Source organism: Mus caroli, chromosome 13 (assembly GCF_900094665.2).
Source record: "Mus caroli chromosome 13, CAROLI_EIJ_v1.1, whole genome shotgun sequence".
Lineage (NCBI taxonomy): Eukaryota > Metazoa > Chordata > Mammalia > Rodentia > Muridae > Mus > Mus caroli.
In genome coordinates this window covers 69,027,381-69,040,580 of record NC_034582.1, presented here as the reverse complement: position 1 = coordinate 69,040,580, position 13,200 = coordinate 69,027,381, and the positions used below count along the sequence as shown (strand labels likewise).

The 13,200-nt window shown below is 38.6% G+C and overlaps 1 protein-coding gene and 1 pseudogene across 3 annotated transcripts in view; both read left to right on the top strand.

The window, feature by feature from the left end:
- Positions 1-464, top strand: part of LOC110308056 — a 2,544-nt pseudogene extending 2,080 nt beyond the window's left edge.
- Positions 1-12,988, top strand: part of LOC115029036 (zinc finger protein 420-like) — a 23,140-nt gene extending 10,152 nt beyond the window's left edge. The window contains exons 2-5 of one of the 3 annotated variants that reach the window (XM_021180391.2): positions 3,814-3,969; positions 5,992-6,118; positions 7,363-7,458; positions 9,480-12,988. In XM_021180391.2, the coding sequence (XP_021036050.1) occupies positions 3,901-3,969; positions 5,992-6,118; positions 7,363-7,458; positions 9,480-10,660 (1,473 nt within the window). In that variant the 5' untranslated portion in view covers positions 3,814-3,900 and the 3' untranslated portion in view covers positions 10,661-12,988. Of the gene's footprint in view, positions 1-3,707; positions 3,970-5,991; positions 6,119-7,362; positions 7,459-9,479 lie in introns of all 3 variants that reach the window. The other 2 variants (XM_029468341.1, XM_029468342.1) reach the window with 2 other exon arrangements.
- The last annotated feature ends 212 nt before the right edge of the window (positions 12,989-13,200 follow it).

Genomic DNA, 13,200 nt, shown 5'->3' with positions numbered 1-13,200 from the left:
CTTTATATGCCCCAATATAGGGGAATGCCAGGGCCAAAAGAATGGGAATGGGTGGGTAGGGAAGTGGGGGGCGCTATAGGGGACTTTTGGGATAACATTGGAAATGTAATTGAGGAAAATATGTAATAAAAATATTAAAAATTAAAAAAAAAAAAGGAATCCCTAGAAATGATGAGCCTTGAGAAAGCCAGCCCCACTCTGTCTGTGTTTGTGGAGCTTGGTGAGGAAGAGCTGGAAGCAGTAACAGTGAGACCTGCTGTTGTGAAGAGGGTAGAAAGGGATGCTTAGCTGAGTGAGGAGGGGGCTGGGAGCAAGAAAAAGAGCAACACTGGGGAGGTCACTGCTGCCAGGGGTGCAAAGGGTGCCCTGCCTGCTGAGGGCAAGGCTGTTGTGCTCTTTGGAGGGGCTGCTGCGGTGGCCATCCTGGCTCCGTTGGTGTTGCACTGGCTTTAAGAAAGAAGTAGCAGCCATTTCAGATGTGAGACAAGACAAAAAGACACATGGCTTTCGTTGTATTCGCTGGAATTTAGACTACCAGCAGCTGACTGTACGTTTACAGGACACTGGGGGAGCTGGACTTTCTGCCCATCCTGGCAATGGCTTGAGATAGAGTGTTCACGATGGCCTGGTTGTCGTTTTAAGGGCTTTGGCTCTTGCTAGATTCAGAAGGGCAAAAGTGAAGTTCCCATCTACAACAGGTTTGTCAACTTGGGCACCATTGGCCTTTCAGAAATTCTCCATAGGAGGCTTCCCTGTAAATTATGTAATGATCAGCAGCATCCCTGCCTTCTACCCACTAGATGCCACTGGCACCCCACTCTCAGTGACAGTAGCCAAAAATATCTCCTACATTGACAAATGTCCCCTTCCCTTAGAGAACAAAGTCATCTTCCCTTAGAGGACCACTGCTTTAAGGGATGGGGTACAATTAGGAGAATCTGGGAGAGGAACCTGCAGTTGGGATGGGCAGCTAGCTGTTCATTCTGTTGCAGTTTCTCAGAAGATGTGAGCTGGCTGGCTGTTCTCTGCAGCTGTTTTTTGTTTTGTTTTGTTTTTGATTGTTTGTTTCCTGTTCCCATTCTGTACAGTGAGGTGCTCTCCCGCATCACACCACCTCTCAGATACTGCAGCAGCAAAGTGTCTCAACCTGTACCTCTTTCACGCCCAACAAGCTCCCAAACCTTCCCACAGCTCTATCTTTCAAGATGATGTCTTTAGGGACCTTTTAAATGATGAATACCAAGTCCAGGTGTGGTGGTACCCATCTGTAATCCCAGCATTTAGAAAGTAAAGGCAAAGAGTTCAAAGCTAGACTGGTATACATACCGAGTTTGAGATCAGCCAGGACTTTATGGTGAAACCTGTCCCAAGAAAAGGGATAAATACAACTCTGATTGCCAGTGCAGGGTACAGGCTGCAGTCATTGGTCTTCGAAGCAGGAAGGTGGTCGACATGGGCCGTCAAGGTCTATTTGACCTCTTACAAGTATAGCCAGCCATCCACCCCATGTGCCTATGATTTAGCAGTGACACCTCTGATGGCATGCCTGCCATCCAGAACCCTGGGTTAATGTGTTTCTCAGTACTTGTCTTCAGGCGTTGGAGTATCATCAGCTTCTCTGTGGGTCTCTGCATGTAGGAAGCAGTGTCATCCTTTGGCTTACAGAACCAATTGGATCATAACTCTTATTCAATGTAAATCATTGAAACAATACAGTTTTATCATTATTAGATATTACTTAAATGAGAAGTGGGACAGAAACTTAAATTTAAGACCAAGACTGCTGCTGAAGTTCTAGTTTGGTTTTTAGCATTTAAAAGACTTCTTGGCCTGAACTCAGGCCAGCACCAGGGCAACAGACCCAGAGGGTGGAATGCATTCACCATAGCTAGTGGGACTTAATTGAATCTTCTATCACCTGGTTGACCCTTCAAGGAGGGGTGGAACCTGTCCCTCTCATGCCTGAGGGTCACAGTGCCACCCCACAAGGCATACTTGGGTAAAAATAAATAAATAAATAAATAAATAAATAAATAAATAAATAAATAATCTCAAATTTATCTTAGTCATGTAACATGCATGACTTCTTAGATTCTGAAATTTACAGTAAAATAATTTTAATGAAATAAAGAGAAAGAGAGAAAGAGGAAAGAAAGAAAGAAAGAAAGAAAGAAAGAAAGAAGAAAGAAAGAGAAAGAAAGAAAGAAAGGAAAGAAAAGAAAGAAAGAAAGAAAGAAAGAAAGAAAGAAAGAAAGAAAGAAAGAAAGAAAGAAAGAAGAAAGAAAGGAACAAAGGGAAAGAAAGAAAGGAAGGAAGAAAAGAAAGCAAGCTGAGAAAGTCATAGGCCTGGGTAGTAAGCATTCCTCCAGGATCTCTGTTTCAGTTGTAGCCCCCAGGTTCTTGCCAGGACTTCCCTTACAGATGGCATGTCTTAGTTAGGGTTTTACTGCTGTGAACAGACACCATGACCAAGGCAAGTCTTATAAAAACAACATTTAATTGGGGCTGGCTTACAGGTTCAGAGGTTAAGTCCATTATCATCAAGGTGGAAACATGGCAGCATCTAGGCAGGCATGGTACAGGAGGAGCTGAGAGTTCTACATCTTCATCCAAAGGCTGCTAGTGGAAGACTGACTTCCAGGCAACTAGGGTGAGGATCTTATGCCCACACCCACAGTGACACACCTACTCCAACCAGGTCACACCTATTCCAAAGAGTCCACACCTCCAAATGATGCCTCTCCCTGGTCCAAGAATATACAAACCATCATATGGAATATAAACTATAAAGAAAAATACATCTTTTTTCCCCCCAAAGCTGGTATGTGCTGTGATGTTTATCACAACAGCAGGAAGCAAACTAGAACATTGACTTTATATTCCGTTAGTAATTAGTGAATGGTTTTCTCAGATTATTCTTCTTGGCAGATAGTCTTGAATGGAATTTCATGGCTTTACTGATAATGACACCAGAGAAAATCAGTAGAAAAAATCTCTATTTTGTTGTGACTGCAAAATGTGGAGAAAAAAAATTCCTCACAAAAAAAAAGTAGATACCTTATGATTGAAATCTGTTTCAGTGATTCAAGAATACAATAAATAGTCCTCTTTGGGGGCTGGAGAGATGACTCAGCGATAAGAGCACTGACTGCTCTTCTGAAGGTCCTGAGTTCAAATCCCAGCAACCACATGGTGGCTCACAACCATCCATAATGAGATCTGATGCCCTCTTCTAGGGTGTCTAAAGACAGCTACAGCGAGAGGGGCTGGAGTGAGTGGGGCCCAGAGCAAGCAGGGTCAGAGTGAAAAGGGTCAGAGTGAGAGCTGGAGAGTTGGCTCAGTGGTTAAGAGCACTGACTGCTCTTCCTGAGTTCAAATCTCATCAACCACACATTGGCTCACAACCATCTGTAATAAGATCGGATGCCCTCTTCCGTTGTGTCTGAAAATAGCTACAGTGTACTTACATATATAGTAAATAAATAAGTCTTTTTAAAAAATAGTCCACTTTTGAAGGCCTCTGATTGATGATCCTCTATCTTGTTACCTGGCCATTGACGTTTAATAGTAAATTATATGGGAAAGAATTGGCAGTCCTAGAAGTGTTCATGTATGATTTATTGTTCACTTAATAGTCTATCATAGAAGAAACAGGTAAATTAATTCATTTATTTTCTGAAAATTATAATCTTTATTTTCCTTTTTAGGTATGAAATATCAAAGCCTCATAATTTTTCCCTCCTTATGTAAAAACAATGATCTTGAGTGTTTTTCTGGATTTAAGCTGAATACCATCTCCTTTAAAACTATTAGTAAAATCAAGAAGCAGAACTACATCAACAACTAAGTGAAAGCTAACACCAATCTTAAACCTACAAAAGGAGGTCTGGGAAAGTCTACATGATCTACATGATTGAGTCAAATATGGAAAGAAACCCAGAGAAGGAAGAAGAAATGGCTGGTTCTAAGGTAAATGTGGCCTAAGACAAGGGCTTGGTCTTAATTTTCCTCCCAAAGTATATTATATTTAAAATATGTAAATCTATACTTTAATATACCTAGTAAATATTGTAAATACTTTCCCCTCTTCTTATAACCAGGTTATCTCTGTAAAATATGTCTTTCCTATAGCCAGAGTTTTTTCCCATTCTTTCACCCTTGTCTTCCAAGCCATTAATAATTTTTACCTTGAATTAATAAACTTTTGTATTGAAAGTATTTTCATTGAGACAATTGTATATGGAAAGTCCTTAATATACTACATTCCCTTTGGGGATATATGGGCCAGTGTTATATTTATCATCCACTGTTGCTCCATCATCTTGATACACACAAGTCAATCAAAGCACATTGAAGAGAAAGCTGTTCATTTCCCAGTCTAACTCATGAAGGTTTGCAATAGAGGCTCTTTCCCTACCATACCAAGGAAAAATGGATCGCACTATTAACAGTTTTCAGAAACATGGGCTCAGATTTGGAGAAGCCCCATGAGAAGGCCTACCTATCATAGTGAATGCTGGTAGAGACTGTAAGGAAGAAAACAAAGAGGCCCTAAGATGCTGACAGTGACATAAGACATACAACTTCAGACCTGCAGGAAATCAGTGAAGGGACTTAGCCACTATAATGAGTTCTTTATGTAAAGATCAACTTGTTGTCTACTATTCTTGGATTTGATATGAACTAACATATTTCCTTGTCATTGATAGGACACCAGTTTATGTGTGTGTTATTCATATTCTTTGCTGTTATGTTGAAAAGAAATTTTACTTTTTCAAACAGTGATTCAATTTCATGATACTCATTTGCATTTTTAAGGGGGGTCTCACTATGCAGCTCTTGATGGCCTATAACACTGTTTTGCAATGTAGATCAGGCCAGCCTCCAATTCATAGAGATCTGTTTACCTCCAAAGTGCTATAATTAAAGGTATATGCCACAACACTCAACATTTGTTTGCATCCTTAACCACTAAGAATTACAAATTACATATGTGCACGGACTTCTGCATGCCCAGGAGCCTTCTGTCAAGGATTGTTTGTCAGTTTCCTACCCTCAACCCACCAACACCAAACATTGTTAAATATTAACATTTTTAGCCATACAACAAAACCTTTATTAACATTTTTTAACAGAGGTTCTTTGGCTATTACTGAAATTTCTAATTTAACTTAAATTGGGCAAACAACTATTGTACAGAGTAATGCCTTCACCTCCCACAAGAAATGCAGACTGAAGACTAGTCACCCATCAGACAGAGGTCTAGATACAAGATTGGTTCTTTCTGGATGTTGTAATCAAAAGAGTGTGACAATCTTCCAACTGCTTGCTTGTTAATATGAGCCTCTACTAGTCATGGGGGGATGCTCACAGTGTTCTGGATCTCGGATTTCTCATGCTTGATGTGGAAGTGTGCTTTCATATGCTATGTTCCACTTCCAGGTCTTGTTGCTCAGGGCCTTCAGATAGATTTGCATATGGCACATTAAGAAGTATGATGGAACCGTGAAGCTCCACCCACACCAACACCTAGATGCAAAAACTACAGTAGCCAACAAAGCCTTTTGTCCCTCTGAATAAATGTTTTAAATTATTCCTCAGCATAATGCTTAAGGATGGAATTTCTTCTGGGATTGATCCTAGAAATGAGCTCCTAGATCCATAATTGTAGTATGTTGAAAGTGAAATTAAAATTACCTTCCAGCTTTAAGCCTCCATGTAAACTTTAACCATAGTTCAACATTTATTCTATATGTTAGCAGAAATAGTTGGCAGTTTATATTTCTCAAAGTCTATGCTGTATTGTACTTAAACTGAGTTTCAATATATAAGTGTAATGAATCTTTTTATATTAAAGTCAATGATCGTTTTTAACCAATGCCAATTTAAATCATGCTGACTACTTATGAAGGACACTTTACACTGTCAGCAAATACCTAACTTTATTTATTGGTAACTGTTTACTTTTGCAATTCATTCATTCTATTCCAGGGGTGGTTGTCATTCAGAGATGTGGCCATTGATTTCTCACCAGAGGAATGTGAATGCCTGGACGCTGCTCAGTGGGATTTGTATAGCGATGTGATGTTAGAGAATTACAGCAACCTTGTCTCTCTGGGTGAGCATCACTTCCCTACTGAATCCTTAATTCGTTGTTAACATTTATAGAAAATGTCATGGGAGCTTATGTTTTATATCAATGAATTTTATATTTCTGCTTTTAAGGAAAAAAATAAAGGGATGGTTAATAATCATTTAGATAAGTTTTATTATGTTTCTTCTACTTTTAACCTCTTTTGTTTTAAATTATGAATTCTTTATTCTAGTAGCAATTTTAGAAATTCAGTTGAACGAGACATACCTCACACATCTTAAAGTAAAACAATGCACCCTTTAATTTAAAATTTTCTGTATTTGTAGGTAAAGCTCCAGATTTACAAATTATAAAATCTTCCTATGTATTACAATATTTTTATCAGAGTAGGGTTAAATGGGGTCCTGGGTCTGCTCTGCCACTGGGCTTGGACCACTGAGGGAGACAGGATGAGGGAGTTTTGATTGCGCTTAGCCCACACCGGGTGGGGCTATGGGGAACCGCTCCGGGGGTGGGGGAATGCAGCCTGAGGTCCCAGAGACAGCTGAAGTTGGTTCGGGGGTCCCCGGGCCTGCAGGGAGGCCAGGGCCAACTGTTCCTCAAGCTCTTGGGCACCCAGGTACCGCTGGGAGCTGCGGAAGAGCTGAGAATGGAGTGGGGGCCCATGGGCTGGATCTGGCCTGGAGCCATGGGCGAAAAGAGGGGAACGTCAACTGGATCCCACGGGGAGGAGTCTTTGGCTTGTTGGTGGCTGTTTGGCTTGGCTTGGTGGTTGTGTCTGGGAGCACAGAGAGGCCTTGTACTGGAGATTTGACACGGTTCAATAGGCAAAGGCCTTCTATATGGCAACCCATGGCAGACCCTGATGAAAAGAGAGTCCATGCATGGTTTTAAGGCATTTATTGTCATGGCAGAAAATGGATGAGTAAAGCAATACCCCACTTCTCAGGGTGGGGTTAAATACCTTTTGTAGGGAGACGTGTCTGGAAAGGGGAGTTTATTGGCTAATTGTCAGGAGCCTAGTGTCCAGGAACCAGGCAAAATGCCTGCTGTCCATTTAGGGTCACCGTGGTTTCTAACCTTAGCTCAACCAACCAGGAACCAGGCTGCCTTTCACCGTCCTACATATCAGGAAACATTTAGAGAGATGTTTTTTCCTGCAAGCTTTCATTAGTCTTCTTTCCATATTATAAGCAAAATACTTGGATAGAAATGCTGATTTCCCAGAGAATAACATAAAGCATCATGATCCATTTTTCTACAAACAGGTCTTGCTTTCTCTAAGCCCTATCTGGTCACATTTCTGGAAAAAAGACAACAGTCTTGGGATGTGAAACAACAAGCAACAGTGGCTACGTACCCAGGTATATAGGGCAGTATGAATGAGGGGACACAGATGAGAGGCCCAAAACTCCAACAGAATGTCAGACTTCTAAAATGTGGATTGATAAGCTGTTTCACAGAAATCATTTTGAGGACTCTCCATTTAATTCTTTAACTAAGGACATCTCATGTGGATATCATATCATACTTTTAAGTCCTCTGAGCTTTGTTCTTCTCCTCCAGTGATCTCTGCGCTCATTCATGACGATCAAAGTAATTCCTTTTGCCTATGAAGACCGACATCATGATAGATGTTTCATTATTGTGTAGACCTTAGACATTTGTATATACTTCTAAAGAACTCTTGTGTCAAACCATTATAACATTAGTATTCTTTCAGAATTTTACAGATTCATGATACTTCTTGTTTTACTTGGAATTCTGTTTTCTGTGGATTTGTTTTTCCAGTCCAGTTTCTCACAAAGAAGTTGTTTAGATATAGTCTGATTGGATGGCAGTTAACAAAATGTAAGACCATATCCCACAGAGAGGCAACAGTTTGGGGATAGTCCCTGCTCCAGGTGTTCAGGACTCACATGAAGTCCAAGCTGCACATTTGCTACACATGTACAGGGAGGCATAGGGTCGTTCAGTCTCTGAGAGCCTCAAGGGTCTAGCTTAGTTGGCTTTGTTGGTCTTCCTGTGGAGTTCTTATCCCCTTTGGGGCTGTAGTATTTCCTCCTATTTTTCTATAAGAGCTTCCAAACTCCATCCACTGTTTGGCACTCTGGGTATCTGCATCTGTCTTAGTCAGATGATGGGTGGAGCCTCTCAGGATAGCCAGGCTTGACTCCTGTCTGCAAACATAACAGAGTATGCTTATTAATAGTGTCAGGAATTGGTGCTTGTGCAATATATTCTTCTAGCTGGGCTGCCTTGTCTGGCCTCAGTGGGAGAGGATGTATCTAGCCTTATGGGGACTTGACATGCTAGAGTGGGGGGATATCCAGGGGGACCATACCCACTCAGAGAAGGAAAGGGGGCATGGGGAGGGATTGTGGGAGCAGATGACTGGGAGGAGTGCAGTGAATGAGATGTAAAGTGAATAAGTTAATAATAATAATAATAATACATTTATTCCACTGGAGGGAGAAAAGAAAATGTAAGACAATAAAATATCTATTAACTGTATCTATATTTCCAATACAATTTAGTTTTTATTTACCTGTTTCCATACCACACTCAATAGTTGTTTTATCCTGTCAAATGAATATTTGTAGAAATTATACTAATTTTATCAAATATTTATGAATACATTGCCTTTACTGAAACTTCTGTGATCTACAGATAATTTTATTAACAATAAATTTGATAAATTTAAACTTATTTTAATTGTATAAAAATTATATAAAAGTATATTAAGTATTTTGAGTACACTATTCAGTAATTATATTCAAATTCTTATACACTATATTTTTAGAAAATAATTTTTCTTTTGAAACTAACTATATTTATGAAAGAAATTGTATGCTTTTGTCTACATGTATAAACTATTCCATTTACCATTCTACTGTTAAAATGATTTTATTTTATGTATATGTATATGACGAATACATTGCTGGGAATTGAACTCAGGACCTCTGGAAGAGCAGTCAGTACTCTTAACCACTGAGACATCCCTCCAGCCCCACAAATTTTATTACTATAGAATCTTCAAGTAATTCAGGTCATGTAATATATCTTTGTGTTTTATTTCATTTATCCTTTAAGAATTATCCTCATGGCAGATAATATGATTACCTCTTACTGGTTGAATATTATTTGTATATTCCATATTGTCTTCACCGTTTCAGTGCAATGGAGTTTAGGTTATTTCTGCCTGTGTTACTTTCTGAATAATGCCATAGTGATTTGGGCTGTAGAAATATGTTTATATTTTCTGGTTGATGTGAGGGTAAATTTTTATATGAAATGTAATGGAATAAAAATATCTATGTTAATGATAATTATTAGAAATATAAAGATTATAATTTTTATTAATACCTTACCATTTATTCAACAGGAACAAAACCCTATAAATGTAAAGAATGTAACAAGACCTTTGTTCGGAACTCACTCCTTATTCAACATCAGAGAGTTCATACAGGAGAGAAACCCTACAAATGTGAACAATGTGGCAAAGCTTTTAGCTGTTCTTCAAGCCTTACCCCACATCAAAGAATTCACACTGGAGAGAAACCCTACAAATGTGAACAATGTGGTCAGGCTTTTAACTGTTCTTCTCACCTGTATAAGCATCAGAGAATTCACACTGGTGAGAAACCCTATAAATGCCCAGAATGTGGCAAAGCTTTTAACTGGTCTTCAAGCCTTACCCAGCATCAGAGAATTCACACTGGAGAGAAACCCTACAAATGTGAAGAATGTGGCTTGTCCTTTAACTGTTCTTCACACCTGTATAGGCACCAGAGAATTCACACGGGTGAAAAACTTTACAAATGCGAAGAATGTGGCAAGGCCTTCAACTGTTCTTCATATCTTAATTATCATCAGATACTTCACACTGGAGATAAACCCTACAAATGTAGAGAATGTGGCAAAGCCTTTACCATGGTTTCTTACCTTACTCGACACCAGAGAATTCATACTGGAGAAAAACCCTATAAATGTAAAGAATGTGACAAAGCTTTTAGCAATTGTTCAGCACTAATTCAACACCAAAGAATTCATACTGGAGAGAAACCCTACAAATGCAGCGAATGTGGCAAAGCCTTTAATAATAGTTCAAGCCTTACTCATCACCAAAGAATTCACACTGGAGAGAAACCTTATGAGTGCAAAGAATGTGGCAAGGCCTTTAATTCTTCTTCACACCTTAATTATCATCACAGAATTCACACTGGAGAGAAACCCTATAAATGTGATGTCTGTAGCAAAGCCTTTAATAATTTCTCAGCCCTTATTCAGCACCAAAGAATTCATACTGGAGAGAAACCCTACAAGTGTGAAAAATGTAGCAAAGCATTTAATAACTGTTCAGCTCTTAGTCAACACCAAAGAATCCATACTGGAGAGAAACCCTATAAGTGTGAAAAATGTGGACAGGGCTTTAACTGTTCTTCAAACCTTAAACAACACCAAAGAATTCATACTAGAGAAAAACTCTACAGCTGTGAAGATTCTGGGAGAGCCTTTAATAATGGTGAAGCCCTCCCTCAATACCATAGAATCCATACGTACTAAAGAGTAACCCTACAAATGCAGAGATGGAGGCAATGTGTTAAACAGTTATGTTATACTTCTGCAACATCAAAATTTTATACATAAGAGAAACCCTACAAATTAAAATATGTGTCAAATCCTTTATTCATGCCATAATCAGTGAGCAGGGATTTTGAATTGGTAAGAAACCTTGCAAATAGAAATAATGTTGCACAGCTTTTAACTGAAGCTTGATCTTCATTAACCATCAGTGAATTCATACTAGATAGAAACTTTATACAGGTAATGACGAGGGGGAATTTAGTCTAATATTTGTACCTCAGAAAAGCAAAATACTTAAACTACAAAACATGTAAATAAAAAGAATATAAAATAAAAAGTCTTTCTGCACACCTCAGATCTTACTGAATATAAGGAAATTATTATGAGACAAATCCAGTGAATACATGGAATGTCACAAAAACTTAAGGACTTGGTTATAATTTACAGGGCATCATTATTTGATATAATGTAAAGAAATATCACAGACTTCAGAATCTGGCAGATAACTTATGTCTGTAAGGATATCAATGTATTATACAATTGAATTTACTATATAGCCTCACTTTTCAAAACTAAATGAAGAACAGATCTCAAATTATTATATCAAAAGAACAAAACTGGTTCTCAAGAGTTATTTTCTTCCAGAGGCCATATGTTAGATCTTGAAGTGTAGTTGTTTTAATAAATAAAAGTGTTTCTTAAAGTATTATCATTGTTGTATATTGGATGACATAATTCTATCACAAATAAAAGTATTCCACTTTACTCAAGGACACAGGTAGCAGATTTTAATTCTATATTACTGGTGATTAGCGAGGTGACTTGTCATTCTTTGACCAGTACTTATATTCTTCAAGTCACTTGGAAGTTACTGTTCTGTATGACCCAATTGTTTTCAAATTTTTTAATTACTCGGAAATTTTTTGTTCCTTCCTTTCCTATACTTTCTCCTCTCCAAATACCTCTGGTATAGTCCCTTCCCTCCTTACACAATTTTATGTTCTTTCTCTCTCTCTCCAAAAAAAAAACAAAAACAAAAACAAAATAAAACTTGGAAGTTTTTAAAATAAAAATCACTTTTTCTAACCAACTTTCAAAGTAAAAAACATGCGTCTCGATTGACACTCACAAGCCCTTGCCCAGACTGCACAGAAATCATCACATAGGGAAGGTATGAAGGATCCTTTATAGTAAACTTTAACAAAGTTTTACAAGTTATTGACTCCAGTTGAACCCAACTGACCCTGATAACAAATCTATTTACACAAACACATGAGTCTATGGGGGCCATTTCTATTCAAACTCCACATAATGTAAGGGATATTTTCATAATAATATATCACCCATGTGTGATGTATGTCACATTTTATTATTTGCTCCAGCAGAATTCAATAAAGAAGGCATCTTTCCTCTAGTGTACATTTTAAAACTTTATAAAAAAATTAACAGGATGGAGAAAGGACTCATAAATGGTTAGGAATACTTATTGCTCTTGCAGAGGACAAAGGTTCTATTCCCAACACCCAAATTGCCTGGCTCACAACCATTTGTAACTCCAGCTCAAGGGGATCTGTCCCCTCCCCCTTATGACATAGATGGACACCAGGCATGCACATACATACATGAAGGCAAAACACTTTAACACATAGAAATGAATCTAAAATTTCTCAAGTGGCTACACTATATGGATTTACCTCTAGATTGTGTATTCTATTCCATTGGTCTACAAGTCTTGTGCTGGTGCCATGCTGGTTTTATTGCTATAGCTATATAATATAAGATTATGTATTATGATCCCACAAATATTGCCTTTCCACTAAGGATTTTCAAAACCTTTGTGTTCTGAATTTTAGGATTTTTTTCTAGGTCTATGGAAAATGTCATGTGAATTTTGGTGGGGGTTACACAAAATATGTACATTATTTTGGGTGATACAGCTATTTTTACAATTAAGTCATGACATTTTTTTTTTCGTCACTTGACACAAGCTAGACTCTTTGCAAAGAGGGACCATCATTTGGGAAAGTGCCTCTAACAGTTGGCGTGTAAGCAAGCCTGTGGGACATTCTTTTGGTTAAGGTTGATGTTGAAGGGCACGGCCCACTGTTGGCTGTGCCACTCCTGGATGAGTAGTCCTGGTGTGCATAGAAAGCAGGATGAAGCCCTGGTAGCTCGTGTCTCTAGCAGCATTCCTCCATGGTCTCTGCCTTAGTTTCTGCCTCCAGCTTTCTGTTTTGAGTTGCTGCCCTGACTTCCCCTGATAGATTGAGACCTGTGACGTGAAATAAATCCTTTCTCCTCCAAGTAGCTTTTGGTTGTGTTTTCTCACAGCAATAGAAACCTAAGGCAATGTTAAGCTGACTCCTAATGACATCATTACAGCCTTAGATTAGTATCTCAACCTCCTTAGGAAGCTTCTGGATACAGTAGTAGCAAATAACACAGAGGTCCTCTGTACTGTCGTCAAGTACCAAGGACCAAAGATGCAGACTAACAAGAGAGTTTTAAAGGTTTTTCTG